General features: G+C 37.6%; 2 protein-coding genes across 2 annotated transcripts in view; one reads left to right on the top strand and one right to left on the bottom strand.

Annotated features, from left to right (window-relative positions):
* The window catches only part of ICA1L (islet cell autoantigen 1 like), a 69,892-nt gene extending 58,958 nt beyond the window's left edge, over positions 1-10,934 (top strand). Inside the window, exons 12-13 of the mRNA XM_067740961.1 lie at positions 2,940-3,029; positions 7,711-10,934. Of these exons, the coding sequence (XP_067597062.1) occupies positions 2,940-3,029; positions 7,711-7,826 (206 nt within the window). The 3' untranslated portion in view covers positions 7,827-10,934. The remainder of the gene's footprint in view (positions 1-2,939; positions 3,030-7,710) is intronic.
* Positions 10,935-14,630: 3,696 nt separating this feature from the next.
* Positions 14,631-22,162, bottom strand: part of FAM117B (family with sequence similarity 117 member B) — an 89,777-nt gene continuing 82,245 nt past the window's right edge. The window contains exon 8 of the mRNA XM_067740962.1: positions 14,631-18,590. Coding sequence (XP_067597063.1) covers positions 18,272-18,590 — 319 coding nt within the window. The 3' untranslated portion in view covers positions 14,631-18,271. The remainder of the gene's footprint in view (positions 18,591-22,162) is intronic.

The raw sequence follows: 22,162 nt of genomic DNA on the forward strand, positions 1-22,162 counted from the left end.
CACTGCGCCACCAGGGAAGCCCGAATTGTTGTATCTTTGTGAAGCAAAAATATGTGCCTGTGGATGCTGAAATCAACAAGGAGATTGAGTTAGCTTCTGTACTACTGGATAAAATCTGCAGTCACACCAGTCAACGGGAAAAATAACAAATATCATTGGAGTCTGTCAACGAGAGTGAAATAAGGGCTGCTTTCCTGCCACCTCCACTAAACCCCACATTTTTTCATTGACTTTCCCAGGTGTCTTCTCTACATAGAAAATCAGTGTCTTGTTTAAAACTCTTGACCTGCTAAGTTACCCTGCCTAGGGCAAGTGATACTGTTTGTTCCACCTAGCAAAACTCGATGTGTTCTCTTCCTATGGGCTCAGAGTTAACAAGAGCAAAAGGAATAGGTCTGGAGCTGGTTCCACAGCAGCCTTCAGGGCAAGGCAGCGGGGATGGAGGACTGTGGTGGAAAGCTGGGAGCAGGAAAGGGTCACCTGCTTTGCTTATATGTCAAGGACTCTCTCCACTCACCTGCTATTCCACCATCCTGTGTCCAACCCAACACTTTGGGAATCATTTTGCTCCCCACTTCCATATTGGTTCCGAAGTCCTGTCAATTCTGTTTCTAAAACGTGTCTCAAATTTCCCACTCCTCCTCCTCTGCCCTTTAGAACCTCATTTGGTTTCCTGGGTTACTGTGACTCCTCCTAACAGGTCTCCCAAACCCCAATTCGTCTTCCATGTTTCCTCCAAAATTCTCTCTCTATGAAGCAGATTCAGATGTCAGCACCCTGCTTACATTTTTCAAAAATAAAGCACCATTGACCCCAGGGTCAAACCTGCCTGTGCCTGCATTTCCACCCTTATCTCCTACCTTATTTCAAAATACCTGCCATTTTCGGTAACCGTACTGTTTCCAGACCCTTCTGAGGCATCTTTGCTCATGCCCCTCTTTGGCTGTAATGTTCTCTAATAGAGTGTGGACTTGGGCCCAAATATTAGGTTCCCATCCAGTGTTTCCTCCGCCACACCAACCTTGAGGACTCCCTCAGTACTGCCAAGTAGAAATGCTTTCTCCCTCTTCTGGCCTCCTGCAGTGCTTTACTGGTTTTCATGGCTGTGATCATAGTTCTTTTTTTTAATATAGATTTTATTTTTGTTTATTTATTTTTGGCTGCATTGGGTCTTCGTTGCTGCGCTAGTTGCGTCGAGCAGGGGCTACTCTTTGTTGCGGTGCGCGGGCTTCTTTCTCATTGCGGAGACTTCTCTTGTTGCGGAGCATGGGCTGTAGGTGTGCTTCAGTAATTGTGGCTCGTGGGCTCAGTAGTTGTGGCTCACAGGCTCTAGAGTGCAGGCTCAGTAGTTGTAGTGCATGGGCTTAGTTGCTCCGTGGCATGTGGGATCTTCCCGGACCAGGGCTCGAACTGGTGTCCCCTGTGTTGGCAGGTGGATTCTTAACCACTGCACCACCAGGGAAGCCCTGCAATCATAGTTTATTCTGCCTTATATGCCTGTCTTTCAGCCTCACGGCACCTCACGGTGTCTTAATGCATTGTACTTTGTATTAAAATAATTATGTTCATACTTTATCTGCAAGACCATCATGCTTTATCCAGTCTTCAAGCACCTCAAGGGCATGATCTGTGGGGTGATTTATCTTGGTGCTTTCTATGACAGCAGCATAAAAGTTAGCTCAATAAATAAAATATCAGTTAAATAATGACTCAGTAAGAATTGGTTAAATAACCTAAAAGTAAGAATGGACCGTACGATTTGATAACGAGTCCCCGTCTAGGATAATTCAGATGTTTTGCTTGTGGTAAAATTTTAGACAGCAGTTATTCTCGTGTGGCATATCGATGGCCCAATAGTTATAAAGATTTACAAACTGATTCACTGTCTGCTATGAACTCCCACTCTTTCTCCTTCACTTGCCACATCACCAGCAGCTCTGGACTCCTCTCTTATTTTCTGGCCGTACAATATCAACAGGATTTCTGCACTAGTCAGAACGTCTGTCTTGGTTCCTGCCTGCAGGCTGACGGGATATTCCCACGTAATAGCCAAGGCAATTGTGTTTGAGTGTCTTGCTGAGTCATCAGGCAGTTTAAACTGTTAAACTTCTCCCAGCACAGGACTCTTCCTACTTCACTAGTCTCTCCTTTATGTCTACCTCTTTTTCTCCTGTGATGTAGACCAGGAAGATGAGCTGCCCTGAGGGTTTAAAGATCTATGTTCTAGGAGCCCCAAGTAGGAACTTTGGCCTCAGATGATCTCTACTGTACAAGGAAGGTAGTAGGCCAGATAATCTAAGTTCCTTTCTAGTGCTGTGTTTTAATTATAGTATAAATATGTTTTCATGTTACAGTAGACATTGCCCTGTGTTACTAGTATTCATAATGATACTTTTTAAGGAGTATATCATATTTCATCACATTTGTCCACCATAATACACTTAATTCCTTCCTTATTGTTTCTACTTTTTCACGTTATAGATAATGCTGCAATAAACAAAATCATGCATGTACTTTTTCCTTCAGTTAAATTATTTCCTTAAGATAAATTTCTAGGAATGGGATTACCAAGTCAAAGGGTATAAACCTATTATTCATAGGTTTCAGGATTCTAATTGTCATGTTTATTTCCTCTCTTCCTGACTCCTTACAGCTTCTCTTTCTACACCTTATCCATTTGCCATTGTTTTAAAGAAAAAAGGCTTATATATTTATTTCAGAACTGCTTTGCAAAATGTAAGAAAGTCTAACTCTACTGGGACTAAACTTCGATGATTTGAATAAAATTCAAAATAGCAGATATATGTCTTATTCTGTGGAATATTGCCCTGGTACAAAGATTGGAGGACTTTTATTAGATATTTTCCCCTTTTCCTGTTTTGCTGATGCTACTTTCTACTTGATTAATAATGGATAATTCATTATTTCTCTTTCCCCAGGCTGGGCCTCCCAAGGGGGATTAGAACTTCCTCTTTCACACATTGATAACCAGTCAGTGCCTTCACAGAGTCCAAAGAAATTAACAAAATGTAAGTTATTTACTTATATTATCACAAGTAATATGCCATCATATTAACAATCAGTCAAATTCAGGTAAATTTAGAAAAGGACCATGTTACAGTCTTCACCTCATATTGTCCAGAAAAGTACTTTGTTAATAATGAATTAAAATGAAAGCTGTATCTAGCTATCCCTCACTGTGTAAAGAATTGAACAGAAATTGTGAGCTGCCATAGTAAACTCAATTCTGTACCTTAATCTTTCATATTTTGTGTTATGGTTTGTTGATAATGGATAATACCATTAGGGATAGAAGATGCTCTTTGTTTACAGAATGCCTATTGACAAAGAACGCGCCCAGGGTCTTAGCATAAGGCCTGGTACGTAGTAATTGCTAATATATATTGAGTACTTACTATATATATTTTTAAAATTTATTTATTTTTGACTGTGTTGGGTCTTTGTTGCTGTGCCCGGGTTTCCTCTAGTTGCGGTGAGTGGGGGCTGCTCTTCATTGTGGTGCGTGGGCTTCTCAATGCAGTGGCTTCTTTTGTTGCGGAGCACGGGCTCTAGGCGTACTTACTATATTTTGTCTGCAGAGCTGGTCCGTGTTGTAATTACCATGTAGGATATACATAGAAAATTGACACATTCTCTGTCTTGCAGGATCTTAGATACATATTAATCTTAGTCACTGATGCTGATTAACCTTTTTAATTGGACATAATTTCAGACGTACAGAAATATTTCATAAATGAAAATGGCACAAAGAACACATGTATATCCTTTACTCAGAGTCACCTGTTGTATTTTACCCCGTTTGCTTTATGCAGGCTTGTGTGTGTGTGTGTGTGTAATGTGTGTGTTATTTTATCTGAACCACTTGAAGGTAAGTTACATACACCATGACCCTTTACCCCTTAATGCTGCAGTTTGTGTTTCCTAAGAATAGGTATATTCTCTTGCACAGCCACAGTATGGCTGTTAATATTAACGTAATCCTTTTCTATGATCCACCATGTATGTGTATTCCATTTTTGTGAGTTGACTCCATAATGTCCTTTATGGCACTGTCCCCCTCTGGGACAGAGAGTCTAGGGTCATGTGTTGTATTCAGTTGCCATGTCCCTTTAGTCTCTTTTAATCTGAAACATTTCCACAACTTCTCTTTGATTTCTGGACATGGGCATTTTAAAAGAATATAGCCCCTCTGCTCCACTGTTTTTTGTTTTTAATAGAATGCTCCTTATTTCAGTTTTATTTGAGGTCTCCTTATAATTAAATTTAGGTTATTCGTTATCCTGAATATATCTAGTCAGGTTATCCTGACTAGAATACACATAGGTGATGCTCCTTTCTCAGGGTTTCACATCTAAAAGTTATTCCTCTCTCCCTCATGGGTGTTGTTAATGTTGACCACTCTGTCAAGGTGTTGTCCAGTTTTTCTCCTATACAATTACTATTTTGTTTTATTTGATCTTCCCTTGCAATTACTAAGCAGTCTGTGGGGAGACACTTTGCGACCTTGTACACGTCCTGCTCTTTGTCAGAATTTCCACATAGATTTAGCATCCATTGTTGCTTTTTGCCTCATTCAGTCTTTATTGTGATGGATGAAAAGTGATTTTTCCAACCCTAGCACTCCCTCCGCTTTTGTTTATTGTAAAAACACATAACAAAATTTACCATCTTAACCATTTTTTTAACATCATCTTTATTGGCATCTTAACCATTTTTAAGTGTACAGTTCATTAATGTTAAGTATATGCACATTGCTGTGAAACGGATCTCCAGAACTTTTCATCTTGCAAATCTGAAACTCCACCCATTAAACACTAACTCCCCATTCTCTCTCCCCAGCCCTGGTAACCACCGTTTTACTTTCTGTTTCTAAGAATTTGACTACTTTAGATACCTCATATAAGTGGAATGTATTTGTCTTTTTGTAACTGACTTATTACACTTAGCATAATGTCCTCAAAGTTCATCCAGGTTGTAGCATGTGACAGGATTTCCTTTCTTTTTAAAGTTGAATAATATTTCATTGTATGGATATACCACATTTTGTTTATCCATTCATCCATTAATCACATTTTTAAAACATCCTTATTGACATATAATTCACATGCTATACAATTGGCTCCTTCCACCATCCATCAATACCCTGCTGTAAACAAAAAAATACCTTCTTCCCCATTTACGAATGTATTTATTGTCAGAATAGATTCGTATTTTTTCGATGGTTTATAATCACTACTGTACTTAATCATTTTGGTGCTCAAATTGCCCCTGTGTTGACCAGTGGGAGCCCTTTCAGGCTGACTTCTGAATCCTTGTGGTATCAATATTTTAAATTTTTCAAATAATTTTAGTCCTACAGAAAGGCTTGCAAAAATACAAAATATTTCTATATGTTTTCACCTAGATTTCACCATGTTCACCTTAGTCTCTCTCTATGTGTGTAATATGTATGTAATTTCTTCTGAACTGAAATTATTCTGAGACTAAGTAGCAGGCATAATGCCCCTTCACCCCTAAATACTTAAGCATCTGTTTCCTAAAAACAAGGACATTCTTTCACAAAATCACAATTCAGTGATCAAAATCAGAAATTAACATTGCCACACTGCTATTATCTAATCTATAGACCTTATTCATATTTTGTCAATTGTCCCACTAATGTATTTTGTAACAAAGAAGATTTTTTTCCTAGTCCAGGATCCAAACCAGGATCACACATTGTATTTAGTTGTCAAGTCTCTTTAGTTTCTTAATCTGGAAAAGTTCCTCAATCTTTGTCTTTCATCGTTTTGGCTTTTTTTGTGGTGTACAGGCCATTTGTTTTGTAGAATATTCCTTGAGTTGGGTTTATCTGATGTTGTCTCATAATTAGACTCGTGTTATGCATTTTGGCAAGACTAGCAGCACAGGAACGATGTTGTGTGTTCTTAATAAACCGTATCAGGAGGCACATGATGTCTATTTTGTCCTATTGCTTATAACGTTAGCTCTGATCACTTGGTTAAGGTGGTGCCGGCCAGGTTTGTTCACTCTCAAATTACTATTATATTTTTCCCTTTGTAATTAATAATTATCATGTGGAAAAATATTTTGCAACTGTGTGAATGGCTTATTTCTGAGTATCAAAGTTGCACCCGCTACTTTAGCATTCGTTGGTAATTCCTGCGGTGGCTGTTGCCAAATGGCGGTCTTCCATCTCCTCTCCCCTCCGCCTTTATTAGTTACGTTCTACTATATGGAAAAGCTTTGTCTTGTCCCTCATTTTTTACTTATTTGTTGGTATGTATCATTGTGGACTCCTGGAACCCTATTTTAATTCTTCCCAATGCTTTGGGATAAATCGATTGGGGAATCCATCAATTCCAAGCAAATCACAGATTCACAGCAGCCACTTCTGAATACAGCCATCCCTTAGGGATTCAGACTATTCATAATTATAGTTTTCTCTTCTTAAACTCAGTAAACTGAATTGTGCTAAATTATTAAAAATAGAGACTATAAAAGTGAATAAATTTCAGAATTGAACACGAAAAGGCTGAGGTATTGGGAAAGCTGCTATTTGCCTATAATCCTTTGCTGTACAGTAGAAACTAACACAACATTGTAAAGCAATTATACTCCAATAAAAATTAAAAAAATAATAAATTATATGACCATTACTTTACAGATGAGGAAGCAAGGGCCCCTGAAGTTAAATGACTTGCCCATTATTACTTATTAGTAGGTAGTATACCCAGGACTCAAAGCCAGAATTTGTGTGGGTATCACTGACACTACCTTGGGGTTCCCAGAAGCAGAACTGGACACACAATGCAGCCTTTCACTCTGTCCTGATCCCTGAGGCTTGGGATCCCCACAGCCCAAACTCCAGCCCTCTGATCCGTGGAAATTGGTAACCATGAGTGATTATAAGAGAGGGTTGCCTTAGACTCTTCTGAGCAGGACTGCCTTCCATCCTTTGCCCACTGCGTCCCTGGTCTTAGGTCTTTAGATTGTCCCCTGGCTCTCAGCCCTGCTTTCTGGACGCCCTGGCCTTCAAGAGCCTAGCTTTCTGAGATGACCCACTGTCTGCGCCCTGCACAGTTTTTTACTAGTCCCAGCCTTCAGTATAGATGTGTATCCTTGACTATCTGCCACACAACTTGTACACTATCGATATATGCAATTTTCCAGCCAGGTAACAAACAGGAAGTCGTATCCGAGACATAACCCGCTCCATAATATATATATATATATGTATTTTTCCATAATATATTTATCAAAAATTTTAAAGTACACATGGAAATGTGATAGGATTAGGGGATTTTCCCCCCTATGTCTAGTATTTTAATATTACTTTTATAATAAATATAGATTTTAAATACTAAGTTTACAAGTGTAATGTTCCTACTTTGCAGGAACAAAGGTTAAATTCTGAACTTACCTGAGAGCCTTCTACTTCCTGCCTTTTCACTTTTAATCAAGTCCTTTCTCAGAGCAACATGCAATTACTTAAATAGCCTCAGCAAAGCATGAGGTTATTTGCATTAGCTTTTCAAAATTATCCTCAAGGAGACGTAATTGATGTTTATACTTGTCAACTTCTTAAATTTGATTCAAAAGAAGCATCTACTTTAAAATCATAAAAGTGGTACAATAATGTGATTTTTAAAATCTGAGACTCTAATGTGTTTTTTTCTTTTTTAATAGCTCCCAACAGTGGTAACCAAGACATGTCAGCCTGGTTCAATCTATTTGCAGACTTGGATCCGCTTTCAAACCCAGATGCTATTGGACACTCAGATGATGAACTTCTTAATGCTTGACTGAAGTTATGATGCCACTTCGATGGCCTTGAGACACCAATTTTGCAACTTAACTGCCTTTGTGGAAAGGAGTTTATGTTGTCACCCATATACGAAAACCTTGTGTTTGCAAGGTTAGACAGATGGAAAGGACCACGTTTTAATACATTAAGTATCTCTTTAATATCTTGGATTTGCAGCTGTTGATAATATATGGAAAATATTAGAAACTATTGAGTCTGAAATACATACCAAAAGTTAGTTCAAAAATAACAGCTAGGAATAATTATCAGTAGGAGTTGCGTTTATCTGTTTGGAAAGCCTTTTATGTATAAGTTGCCTTGCTGGCTGTGAGAATTCTGTATCTAGAGAAAGGACAGCATGTAAACTGGGTTGTGATTGGGGGTTGGTTTTTAAATAAAACGGTGGCAGGGGGAATTCTCTGTTGTGGAAAATAGCACTAGAACCAGACCAGTTTTTTCTTTAGTTAGAAAGGTAGAATAAGATTTGAGAACTCAATTTGCTTCAGTGAAATCACAGAGAAACTTGGTGCTTGTTTTCTCCACTTGGAGGCTAAAATGTAATATTCCTTAGTTTTTTTCCTTCATACAAAATCATGGACACCCCCCGATTTCATTATTGAATTTTCTTGGGGAAGTAGCAGGATGATTTATTTGCTAAGAAGTCCATCCTTTGCATAAACAGAAAAACCTCTCTTCCCATTTTATAAACCACAAGAATGTCCATCCTATGGTGGTACTTCAGACATTGTCCAAGTGTCTTCAGGCTTGATTCTTCACACATTGCTACTACAATGTACTGTATTCATATGCTTCCTGAAAGAAAATGAGGGGAGGATACTCCCTGAGCAACTGGCAGTAGTGTTCCTGAAATGACCCAGAAACTTCCATCTGAATGAGGAAAAAGAATTCTAATTAACTTACCCTCGTACAGATTTGCAATACTTACTACCCCACATTTCTTGACATGATTTAACCCAGAATGCTTTCTGGCAAAGTTACAGAAAGCTCTATACCATCAGTAAGGGAGTGTTTTTCCACTTTTCTGTGGGTGACATCATCTGAGGCTCTATTTGATTACTAAGGACAAACTTACCCTTAAAGGGTTTAGAGTCTAAGTATTGGAAGGAAGGCTATTTAATGAAGTTAGCATAAGCTAATGAAAACATAGCCACTGTATACACACAGTCACTCAGTTTCCTATTCTTTTTTCCCATCCACCCTTTAGTTCTGAGGCAGTTCACCAAGTGTCTTGTTTCGTCATCCAGTCCATTGCATCTGCATAAGAAAACATTTTAACTAAGACGTTCACAGTAGTTTTCATTGTACTCCTAGTTCTAAACAGGCTTAATTATTATTTACAAGAGAACTGCTTGTAATCTCTGAGTCTCTGTATACAGAAAAACATTTTTTAGGAATGGACTAGGGCAGATAAAATGCAGTCCACTTCCCATCCACAACAGTCTGGCCTAACTACAGTCTGAACTGCCCACAAGCTATTTAGAAAACCACAACTGTGGTCAAGTAGTGTGTAGGCTGGAAAGACCGTATCTGAGGGTCAGAAACATGGACTTAAGGTTATGTAAATCCTTCCTTAAAATATTTTCACATGCTTATTCCTATTTCTTTACTTGGTTAACCATTAAGAAGCATTTTGTAACTCTCCCTTTTTATTCAGTTTAATGCCCCAGAATGCAATACTGTCTTTGTTCCACCAAAATTCAATCACCAGGGGTTATAATTATGAATCACTATCTAAATTCTATACCCATGGTTGCTCTGTGCTTTCAACTTTGAAGTATCTCAGAAAATGTTAATTTTATGTCTTGCGTTTTTGCCATTTTTCTTTCATTTTCACTAATGCATTAGTTCAAAAATATTTGTATCGCTTCCTCACATGCATGCAGAGCAGTCCTTGTTATTTCATGTAAACAAAGACACTCAACGCAGAGGAAAATCACTAGTCTCTCCAGGCCCAAATCCCAGACCATGAATGTGAAGGGGATACTAACCCCAATTTTCCAAGAGCAAAGGTTATCAAAAAATAGAAACATACAAGGATTTTTATTCTTCAGTTCTTAATTTCGCTAACATTTTCGCTTTCAACAGAGTATGTAGTTGCTTGTTTAGCCTCAGAGCAACATTAACTGCCTTAGCAAGTCTAGTTATAATTTCAGCAAGTCTGACTGCATTTTTGAAGTGCACATTTAAAACTTTGCTATTAAAATGAAGGTAACTATTCACATTTTCTCAAGATCATTTGAAGCTCAGTCATTAATTTAAGGTCCAGAAACAGAAATTTGGCTATATTATACCTAAAATAGGTATAATAGGAAAGCTAAAATAAAAGACAAACTAAAATAAGAAACCAAGCACATATTCAGTAGGGAGTGACAGGAAGGACAGGATAAACACAGAACAGAAAAGTGATCAGTTGCTTCCTGGTTAAATCTAGAATAACCATTCAATAAGAAGTATATTAATTAACCTTAACCAAGGGTGGGCTGAGAACAACTCTTTCAAATAGATGGATGCTTTTTATATTAAATGGGGGGAAATAGCTATGTTATACTTTTTAATACCAAATAAGAATGCATTTAAACTTAGAAGAGCCCCAGAAGAACTAAAAATTTGCCTAATCTTTCTTCAGCCACTTTATAAGAGAGGCAGGAATACCAGGGCAGATTAAGATCAAATTGGTATAACTTTGTATTTTTTGAAATCTTTCATTAATTGTAAAACATAACTGATGTGATTAGAAACAAACTGTATTTTAACGAAACAGGTTTCAGTATTTGCACAATGAAAAAGTGTTTGTATTTCAACTATGGATATTTCACATAACTATCTTTATAGACCATCTGGAAGTGTAGAGGTCTTACAGCATATGAACAAAGGAAGTTTGAATGTGCTATTTTTCTGAGCCTCTTTTAATAAAGATTACAAGATGGCATAAAGCAAAGTTTATTTGCTCAAGTGTTCAATACAATACAAATCCAGTTATTGTTTCTCTATTCAAAAACTTGGGTTTTACCTCAGGACCATAGTAATAAGAAAGTAGTTTGAATGATACAGATACCACAGAATGAAAATAAAACCAGGGCAATTAGTATCTTTGTGAGACTGATTCTTTCTAATTTACTTCATGCAGGAGGGACTTCGTGGCGTAAGATATGGGAAATAACAGGATGTGTGTTCTTTGTGTAAATACTCTCAGTAACAAAATACAAACAAATAGCAGAATTTTGAGCCTAGAAGCAATAACCAGTGAAATATAAGCCATAACATTTAACCTGATTTGTTGAAGGGAGGAATAAAAAGCAAGGCAGGATTGATTGATCCAGTTATTTCTACCTTCCATAGCACGGGCAGAGCCCTGCATTTCCTTACCTTGAGCAATGAAGCAGACCCAGAATCTTGGCATATAGACATTAAACTAGGAAGGAAACACAAACTTTAAAATATTAACTAATTCAGCAGTATTGAAAGTAATGCATTTAAAACACAACAGTAAGGTATTTAAATATAGCAAAGAAAACCTATAGAACAGGATAGGAAGAAAAACGTTTGTTCGTTAGGATGGGTCACATCCATAAGCCCAACATAAAATTTCTTCCATGTTTTATGTGCCATTTAAAAGAAGACTAAAGAGTTCAGCAAGAACTGTCCTTGGCATCTAAAGTCAAGACATGGTTCTCTAGTCAGTGGTGTAAATAAACCAATGTCCAAAAATAAGTACAACCTGGAGATAAAGGTCTGAGTGGTGTCATCAGGTAAGATTTTGAAGGGCATGTTTTTACATTAAAGAAAAAAGAGTTGTTTTCTTTATCCCAATTCAAAGTAATACTCTCATTTAAAAGTCTGTAAAAGTAGACGACAAAGAAATGATCCACCAACCTACCAAACAGGAATAACTACTGTTAATATTATATATGAACTAAATTGTGATCCTAGGTCAGGGGTTCCCAACCCCCTGCTGTTAGGAACCGGGCCACACAGCAGGAAGTGAGCGGCGAGCCAGCGAGCTAGCGAAGCTTCATGTGCTGCTACCCTTCGCTTGAATTACCTACCTCCTGAACCCCCTACCCGCTCCGGTCCATGGAAAAACTGTCTGCCACGAAACCAGTCCCTGGTGCCAGAAAGGTTGGGGAGCCCTGGTCTAGGTGATTTCATTTTATAGTCTGTCTGAAATGGGCATACCAAGTAACTGAGGTTAAAAAATTACTTTCATTAAGTCTTTACCTCAAAAAGTCAGTTAAAAAAAAAAAAAATCCACCAAAAATGTGAAGTTGCTACTTTCTGCCTCTCTAACAGACGTGCTCCCCAAATTAAAGAAAATATTTCTTTTGAATTTCTGCAGCTATAGCAACGTTAAAACCCAGAGCTTGAGGATTTGTGTCACTACCTATCTTGGTCAGGAAGTGGTGTCTAACCAGGTTACTTTGTTTTCGCCCTCTGAACCAAGATGCCAGCAGTTGAAGCAATGAAGAAGACCACAAAGAACAAACAAGGCTATGACCCAAGGGCACAGAATCTGCGATGATACCAAACACCTATACTTTATTAATGTCACTGTCATAGGAGAAGTAGCAGTAAGTCTGAGTTCTAGAATCAGAATTGGTTCAAAGCCAGATTTTGACATTTCCCAGATGTATGACCATGGATAAATTAATCTAATTCCAATTTTGCAATGTATAAGACAGTAACTAGCAGTACCTGGCTTCACAGGGTTAATGTAAGCACCAAGCCTGGCACTTGGAAAGCCATCAGTCAGTGTTACCTATTTTTATTATGATTCAGCCTAACATCCTTGACTATATTATACTTTACAAGGTAAAATGAATTTTATGGGATCATTTTCCGTGACCAGCAACTTGTGGCTTTCCTAAGGGATGAATAAACTTACCTAACAAAATAGAAAGGAGATGATCACATGTGTCTGCTTCCAGATTTTTAAGTTATTTTCACACTCACTAGCCATTTAACTGACAGCACTGGCATCAGCATTTCCTAAAATCACATAAGAAAACTAAAGTTCAGAGAGGTGATTTCTTTGCCTAAGATCCCATGACTATTAAGCGGCAGAGCCAGAAGTAGTACCCACATTGTGGCTTTACCTGCACCTCCTCTGAATCATCCCAGTGATCTCAAAAACTAACTGCTTAAGGCATGGTACTGAGATGAATGGTCATACTACTGGGTTTCTGGCCATCAGAGCTCCATGACAGTCTTCTCTAAAACACAATGATTAAGCATGACTCATCCATGCTACTGTATAAAATCAAAGAGTATATGGCAATAAATTCTCAGTTTGAGGAAGATGCAAACTGCTGAAAAGACAAGAATTTTTAAAAATAAGCCCAGCAATTTGGAGATGCTTAGTAAAGAGAAGTAGAAACAATGTATTTAAAGAGTCCAGTATCTGTGTTAAGATACCAGACCAACTCCAAAACACATATACAGAAGTTGTATCTACAACAGTATTTTTCAAATCATTTTGATTACAACTCACAGTAAGAAATATATTTTACTTCACAACCTAGTACAAATATATCCCTATGGCTAGCAAAAGCTTTACATACAAATACTATTTCCCTGATGTCTTCAATATACTTTTGTTTCCTGTTCTGCTTCATTAAAAAAAAAAATGTTGGCTGGACCCACTTAATTCATTTCAAGACCCAAACAGTTTGAGAAACACTGAACCGAAGAGACACAAAGGCTATCTGTATTATCATACCATGTTCTAATAGAGGTTTAAAATATTTAAAAAGCAAACATAATCTTAGCAAGGGAAAAAAATGATATTGATATACATTGGCAGGGAACTCCTAGGAAGAGGATACTATTTCACATCCAACCACTGAAAAGCAACTTTCAGTTGCTTTTAAGGAAAGCAACTGAAAGGTCTATAATGATCTTTTAAGGAAAGGATCATTATAGACCTAAAAACTTTTGGGGGGGAGGGCGTATATTTAATACTAATGAACCAAAGCAAAAAAAAAAAAAATCAAATAAATGGGGGAAGATGGGAACACCCAACTTGAGATCTAACTTTGCTCCTCTCAACCTCTTTAAAGGTGGAAGGAAAAGACTGAGAGTAAAAAGAATGGGAGAAAATGTTACGCCAATTTGAGAGATTCTCTTCACGTTTGCTGCTGTGTTTAATTATAATGTTATAGATATAATCTCCAAATTCTGGTTAACATTTACCCCCAGAAATAATTTTAGAATTTCTTGTAAAGTAATTTGGTGACCACTTTTTATGACAGGCAGCTATGGTGACACTTTTATTTCACTTAAAAGATGACCCTGCTTTCTAAATGATTATACTGCATGCAGGCTTCATACAGATTAAACCCTTCAGCCTAAACAACTGTCTTGCATTTATAAACCACCGACACAAAGGAAGCAGAAAGAATGAATTACCAAAACAAACGGGGGAAAAAACTCCTCTATCTGTACTTTAGAATGAAATTAAGTGACTGCCCCCAGCTAACTCTCTAACAACCTGTAAAGTGCTGAATTATCTATAAACAGGTACGTCTTTCAGCATGCTTGCTTATATTTTAACATTTGCTTAGCACTTAACACAAAGATCAGGTGCTTTCAGTTCAAGAGCAAGTTAAGGAGGTAGCAAGGAAGTAACAACTGACAATATTTTATATCCTGCTACCTAACACAAACACAAATTCATTTTTCTATCTGTGAAAAAGAACATACTAAAGTTATTTCAAGCTAGAAATGTCTGAAAAGAAAGAAATTTGAATTTGAGGCAACATTCATAAAAGTACACAGAAAAAGATTCAAGAAGAACAGACTTTATTTTTAACATAAAACTTCTATTTTCTTGTGAGGCAGCAACAAGTGTTCAGGTATAGGGAATACATAAGTACACAGTAACAATATTTATCACCATTGGAAATGCTGTTTTTTGGGAGAATTTTGTTAGAAAAACGAAACTTTAAAAATTGCATTTTAAAAAGATTTACACAGCTTCAACAGAGATGAAAAATAAAGACTTTTAAAAAACATAAATTATATTCTTCAACAGGATTGTATAGACAAAATATTGTTCAGGGCTGCTCTGCTTATCATTAATTTAGGCAGAGTAAAACATAAACCTTAAAGTGCGAAGTTAAGTGTTTTAGCTTTCTTAATGCAAATTCAGCACGTCCACTGGTCTGGTCTTGAGACACTGAAATTCTAAGCATTAAGGAATGAATCTTTAGAATAGTAAATTCAGTAGTGGCAATTTTTCTTTTATTTCCTTTAACAAAAGAAAACTCTGACAACCCACTCTTAATCTTGGACATACAGAAAGCTATAAATTCTGCTATTTTTTAAATACCTTCTTCCAGTAAAAGCCAACCATTAAAAAGAAAGAAAGAAAGAAAGAAAGAAAGAAAAAGGCTTCCTTGTTGCCAGTTATTCCACAGTTAACAATAGCACCTTCTAAAACTCTGATTTGGCTTGTCACAAATATAAGAAATATTTAAAACAAAATGAAGACTCTAGTTAAAAAATAATTTTGGCATCCATGCTCACCATATTAATCAAAGAAGCAAAACAGGTATTTTTAAAACATAACTGCTCACAAAAGCCATGACAAGTCATATAGACTTAGTAATGATCAGAAACCGTAAATTCATGTTATCACCGCAAGGAAAAAACCGTTTAAGAGTAAAAATAACTTAACACTGACAAAGTTTATAACCAGAGAATAGCTTTCTTTTGCTGAAATATACAAGCCACCTATTTCTTTCTTTTACCACAATGGAAGTAAATTTATTTAAAGTTTTTAAAAATTTAAATTATATTCCCATTGAAGCTATTCTAATTTATTTACCTTCTGTACAGTTTTCTACAGAATAACAAGATAGTTATGGAATGTAATTTTAGAAAACAATGTTATGCATTCTATTGAGAGTAGACCCATTTTTTAAAAAAAGTCAACCACCTGTGAACCAAGGTTACATAAAAGCCAAGTAGACTATGACCAATATTTTTGCAAGACTGCATAAAGCTCAGATACTTAAAAATTAGCCCTTTGGCACTGGCAGTTAAGAGTTTTTTATACCTTGTACCTTCCCCCCCTCCTCAAATCTCAGGCTCTATTTCTCCCAAACATGAGGACTATGTTTAGTTGCCATATAATTCATTTACCTGCAAATTCACATTCTCCTTACAACCAGACATTAAAAGTTCCACCTCTAAGACCGTAAATAATACTATCTTAAACTTGTTCTCCCATTCTGATTGTAAATTACTTTAGTTTAAGGATATATGAAACTCTACAGAAAGATGTGAGTTAGATAAACATGCACAACAGAGTAAGGAGGAAAACTGTTTACAAAGTGGCATTCTAGTTGTGAAACACCCTTGTGACATGTACAGATGGAGAGGGAAGTAAGTGTAAGGCAAGGAAAAGAACACAGAATTAACAGAATTCAGGTAATCCAAAAACTGATTTTGGATTTTTCTGAAACCTTATTTTTTAACTTCCTACCATCGATACCAACTCACCCGATTTCAGCTTTACCTTTGTTTTGTACTTCTGACAGAGCAGTTCTCAGTGGTGAAATGGTACATAGAGGCAAAGAATCAAGGTTCTCAAAGGACCTACTGACCAGAACATTTAGACTTTGAATAACTTAGCTTTTCCTGATTTAGAAGCCACAATGTACTAATTTCAGGAAAATTAGTTTTGGACAGAAAGGGTACCAAAATTCATCAATGCCACCAACTGAAACCTGACAGACTTATTCAAACGTTTGAGTTTATCTAATTTGCCTAACTACATCTCTGTTTTCAACTTAACAGGGCAAAATTTTTAATTACTTCGATGTTTTAAAGGTACATGAGTATAAGAAGTCCTTTCAGAAGATTTATTGCTACCACTAGCTTTTCTTTGATGGGATATATCTGGACATACTGACATATTAACCTTCTAAACTATATCCCTTTTACAAGTATTTGTTTTCTCCCTATAATATGTATAGGAACATTAAATTATTGCATCATAAGGTAGTTTGTGAAGATCTTAGAAGGATGCTTTCTATCAACAGTTTGCTATAACTTTTCAAAAAGAGCTGCTCCTCAATTTCACTACCACATACCCAGACATGAAATACTGCTGTCATGTGATACTGGCAGTGACTGTGTTAGGATGAGCCTAAATCCAAAACCATGTGGATTCTTCAAAGGTTCCTGTTCTTTATGCTCCAAAGCTCTCCTTGCCTGTTTTCCCCACCGTGTGGAATGCTGGAGGGAAAACTAGCAAAACCTATAGGCAACATATCTCAGTGCCAACCACCATAAAGGAAACGTCAGTCGCAAGATTGTGACTAAGGATTGCTATTCAACGGATTACACTCCTGGCAAACTACTAACCCTGACCAAATCCACAAGACAACAACATCACAAAAGCAAAGGAGGAAATCCATGCACAGCCATTTTAGGATCTCGTGGGGCTATGATACAGTGACGGTTAAAGGTAGAACGACACCTGTAGGAAAGAAAGGAGATCATGTGATAAATATTGAGCAGAAAACCCAAGGGGCTCCTTACTCCTAGCTAGCAGTCGACACTGGGTAGTTAGTTTCCTTTTGGCTCACTGACTTTTAAACCAAGTTCCAATGATGGGTGAGAACATATTAAAGCACTTGTCTCCAGATTATAATTTTTCTGACCACATGGTGAAATGTGTACAGGAGTAGTGAGGAAAAGAGCAGTTTTACAAGTATTTCACCCAAAGCACAAACATCTGACATCAAAAAACATAAATCACATAATGTACTAATATTGCTTTTTTATCTCTTTTATATATACTTGTTCAATGCATTTACCTATCAATTCTTGTTTGGGAGAAGAACACAGTCATGAGATTAAGATTGCTAGGAAAATGTCAACAATCCCTTTGGTCCCAAAGCTGAAAACAGCTGAGAAAAGCACACACCTAGAAAGGGAAACAAGAAACAGAGGCCAAAGAATCGTCTGAACATCCTGTTTGCTATGTTTTCAGAAAACGTAACATTGGTATTATAAAATAGTCATTTTCATATAAAAGATGGTTCTTGCAGCATCATTCACGTCTCCCTTCAAGAATCATGTTTGCAGGGATCAGTTTTTTATCTGTTTTTTCCAAAGAAGTCTAATTTGAAAGCAAAAAACAATGTGATATCAGCCCTCCAAAAGGAAAGAATGAAACCTTTTTCTTCTTTCAACCGGTGCTTTAAGAAAAAGCAGGCTAAGCACTGAGGGCTGGCCTTCAGGAGTGAGCAGAGCCATCAGAGGGGCTGCTTTCTTCCAGAAGCCGCACTGTGACACGTCAGCGTGGAAATGCTGGAGCACGACACAGCCAACTGGGAGCGCACGATGCCATCGCTGCCAAGGGATCGAGGAGATTCTCAGTTGACCAGAACAGTGGCCTCACAGCACTGGGGCCTATCCTTCAGCTTCCTCAATGGGTTCTGGTGGTGGGAGGAGAGAGGCTGGTGGCGGGACTGTACTCGTTCCTCGAGAGACTCGCTCTTGCTCTGTGTTTGTAGACAGGGAGGCCACAGCAATAGGCTGCAGAAGAGTGGTTGTCATGCCAGTGGTGACTGTCAGACTGTGGCCAGAGCCCTTGAGGGTAAGATCTGGTGTGGGGAGGAGTGGTTTAAGGATGCTGACGAGGCAGAAAGCAGAGCCGCTTTTAGGAATGAAATTCACCTTGTTTTTGTCAGGGCAGTAAAAGGCCGGGATTTCGTGAAGTTGTTTTGGCCTAGACATAGAATAAACAACCCAATACTTTTAAGTCACAGAACATCAGAAGTTCTTTTCTTTTTTTTTTTTTTTTTAAAAAGTAATAACTTACAGACACAAAAAAGGAAAACAAAACTCAAGCTATGTCCAAAGCTTCAAATGCTATTGACCAAGGACACATGATTCAAATTATTTATCTCAGAATGCTGGAAGGACACCAGATTTTGTTGCGCTTTCAGTTCCCTGGCGAGCCCCGGGCACCACATAGGATGATGCTCAGACATCTAAGTGAAGATCTAAGATAGCCAATTTGAATAAAGAATTTCCTAAAGCAAAAGATATTCTAGCTGTTTAAAGACAAAAATATGTTCCACTATGATTTTTCCAAAGTCTGCACTATTTTGAAGGGAAAAGGCAAGGAAATTAATGACATATATTGTCTATCTTTTACTGAGTTCCACCACTGCGTGACTAAACTTCGGTGGGCATGAGTTCTCCAAGTGCGCTTAAAAATCTCTTTGAAACAATTCTCTAAGTTAATAGCCATGATGGTTTTCTGAATAACGTAACATAAATGTAAAATCAAAATAAAACTAATGACAGTCCTCTGTTCTGAAAGTTTTTATTGAAGCCAAATCCTTCCCTGTCCCTAGTTGCTCCTGCAAATTAACCCAAAGAGTTGCAAAAGGATACGAGTGTTAATGGTATTCCCTGAAAATATAAAAAATTAAACTGTTAACGTAACATGGAAGTGACACAAAATTAAAAAGAAATTCAAGTGGAAGAACCTAAATAAATCAAGATTCAGGTGGGAAAAGGTAATACGATATGACAAAGTATGGTTCTCATCTCTCCTAATGAAAGGAAAAAAAAAAAAAATCCAAATGTGCCAAGTCTGCACTAGATTCTGGAGACCCAAAGACGAAATGAACTACAAGGAGATAAACATGTAGTTCTTGGGAAGAGGGAGGTACTGGAGACAGACTGTATTTCAGTATCATTAGTCTCCTTTCTAATCTTTAATTTGTTTTTAAAACATTATTCAGAGAAGCTATGAATTACTTCAAAGGATCCATAAGCTTTACTGGACTGCCAGAGGTGTCCATAGCACAAAACAGCTTGAGAACTCCCGCTAGCGGGACTGACAGATGTGATAAAAATGGTTTGTAAAAGGTTTAGGGGTAGAACAAGGGAGTGGATAACCTGTGGCACAGAGAAAGAGGGGGAGTTTGGTAGGAAGGTAGCTTCTAGAGGAAGTAACATCTGAACTGGGTTTGAAAGAATGAATAAACAACAGACCTGGGGAGTAGGTGCAAAAAAAAAAAAGTTCCAAGTACAACATTTTTGGGTGGGCATATTTTGGTTTGGGTGGGTATATTTTATTAATAGTGAATACTACCCATGGATAGCTTTGGCAAGTATAATAATTTAAGAAGAAAAAAATTACATTGTTTAAATTTGTTTTTCTTGTGTATTGTTCTTTCTTGGATACAATGGAAACTTAATACTTGAGTACATCTAGGGCCACATGTGTATTTGGATATATTATGATAAGAAGAGCACACACACCCCTGTTTTTACTGACAGCATGGATTTCAATTCCTTAAAGAAAATAGGAAGTTGAGATTATGTTTCTTATTTTTTTTTTTTTTTTTTTTTTGTGGTATGCAGTCCTCTCACTGTTGTGGCCTCTCCCGTTGCGGAGCACAGGCTCCGGACGCGCAGGCTCAGCGGCCATGGCTCACAGGCCCAGCCGCTCCACGGCATGTGGGATCTTCCCGAACCAGGGCACGAACCCATGTCCCCTGAATCAGCAGGCGGACTCCCAACCACTGCGCCCCAGGGAAGCCCCATGTTTCTTTTTCTTTTAAATAAATTTATTTATTCATTTATTTATTTTTGGCTGTGTTGGGTCTGTTGCTGAGCACGGGCTTCTCACTGCGGTGGCTTCTGTTGCAGAGCACAGGCTCTAGGTGCGCGGGCTTCAGTAGTTGTGGCACATGGGCTCAGTAGTTGTGGCTCGTGGGCTCTAGAGCGCCGGCTCAGTAGTTGTGGTGCACAGGCTTAGCTCCGCGGCACATGGGATCTTCCTGGACCAGGGCTTGAACCCATGTCCCCTGCACTGGCAGGGGGATTCTTAACCACTGCGCCACCAGGGAAGTCCGAGATTATGTTTCTATAATTAAATAATGCTTGTATTTTCTTTTGAAGAATTATTAAAGATAGCTTTCATTCTTATATTAGGAAAAAAAGGGCTAATCATTTTATACCCTCCTCCAAATGAGGCCTAGATTTTTAATTAATTTATTTATTGTTTGAGGTTATCTTATTAAAAAGATAAAATTGTCTTAAAAATCACTTAAGACACATGGCTGCTAATGGATCTTGAAGATGAAACCACACATTTCTGAGATACAAACTTCTGACTTGGACATTTTTTAATGACAGAATCTAAAATCAGTTTAACTTCCTTTCTGCTTTTACGAAAACAGACTTATGACAGATCTCACACAAAATAACGTAAACAATAACAACTTGTCTAACTGGCACCCAGATCAAGAAACAGAACACTAACAGTAAAAAAAAAAAAGCATCACCACCTCTCCTTCAGTCATGACCCCAACCCACCAAAAGGAATCATTTTTCACTCCATTTAACTTCGAGGAGCAGATTCCCCAAGAAACTCGTTACCCACCCCTGGGGTGTGTGACCAGTATTATACTTATGCTACTAGAAACTGCAGGTACTAATACTACTTCAAAGTTTTCAATTTAAGAACCATACATATCAAAAAACCAATACACACACGTGTACACAGAAACCCTCAGAACTAGTTTAAATATTTTACTTTTTCCTTAAGAAGTTATTCCGAAAGGATTGTATCTCAAAATAAACATAACGGCTTGCTAGCTGACTTTCTGAGAAACAGATGGTCAGGATGGATAATTATTATAGGTATTTTCATACTGATGTGAGGAATTCTTTGGTATTTTTTTAAAGGCTTATGTATTTTCTTTTTAAATTCAGGAATAAATTAGTAGCTAAGAAATGGTGATTCCAAATTACTTATAATGGGAGGGATGGAAAGAAAGGAAGAAAAGAAGGGGTTATGTCATATTTTTTAAAAAATCTCTATACTGAAAAGGAGCCAAAATATCTAGGAATCTAAGGTAACTTAAGGTCAAGGAGTTCATTAATTGGGATCAGGAAACAGCATATGTGACTTCATTAAAAAGGACTTGCTGGGACTTCCCTGGTGGTCCAGTGGTAAAGAATCCGCCTTCCAATGCAGGGGACGCGGGTTCAATCCCTGATCGGGGAACTAAGATTCCACGTGCTGTGGGGCAATTAAGCCCATGTGCCTCAAACTACTGAGCCCGCGTGCTCTGGAGCCCCCACTCCACAACTAGAAACAAGCCCTTGTGCCACAATGAAAGATCCCACATGCCACAATGAAGATCCTGCATGCCACAACTAAGATCCGACGCAGCCAAAAATAAATAAAATAAAGTAAATAAAAGACTATGCCTCTAGTGCCATATTAGCTATAAAAAAAAAAAAAGGACTTGCTAAGTGCAACTGGCATGGCTA

The sequence above is a fragment of the Pseudorca crassidens genome, chromosome 6 (genome assembly GCF_039906515.1).
Source record: "Pseudorca crassidens isolate mPseCra1 chromosome 6, mPseCra1.hap1, whole genome shotgun sequence".
NCBI classification, from domain to species: domain Eukaryota; kingdom Metazoa; phylum Chordata; class Mammalia; order Artiodactyla; family Delphinidae; genus Pseudorca; species Pseudorca crassidens.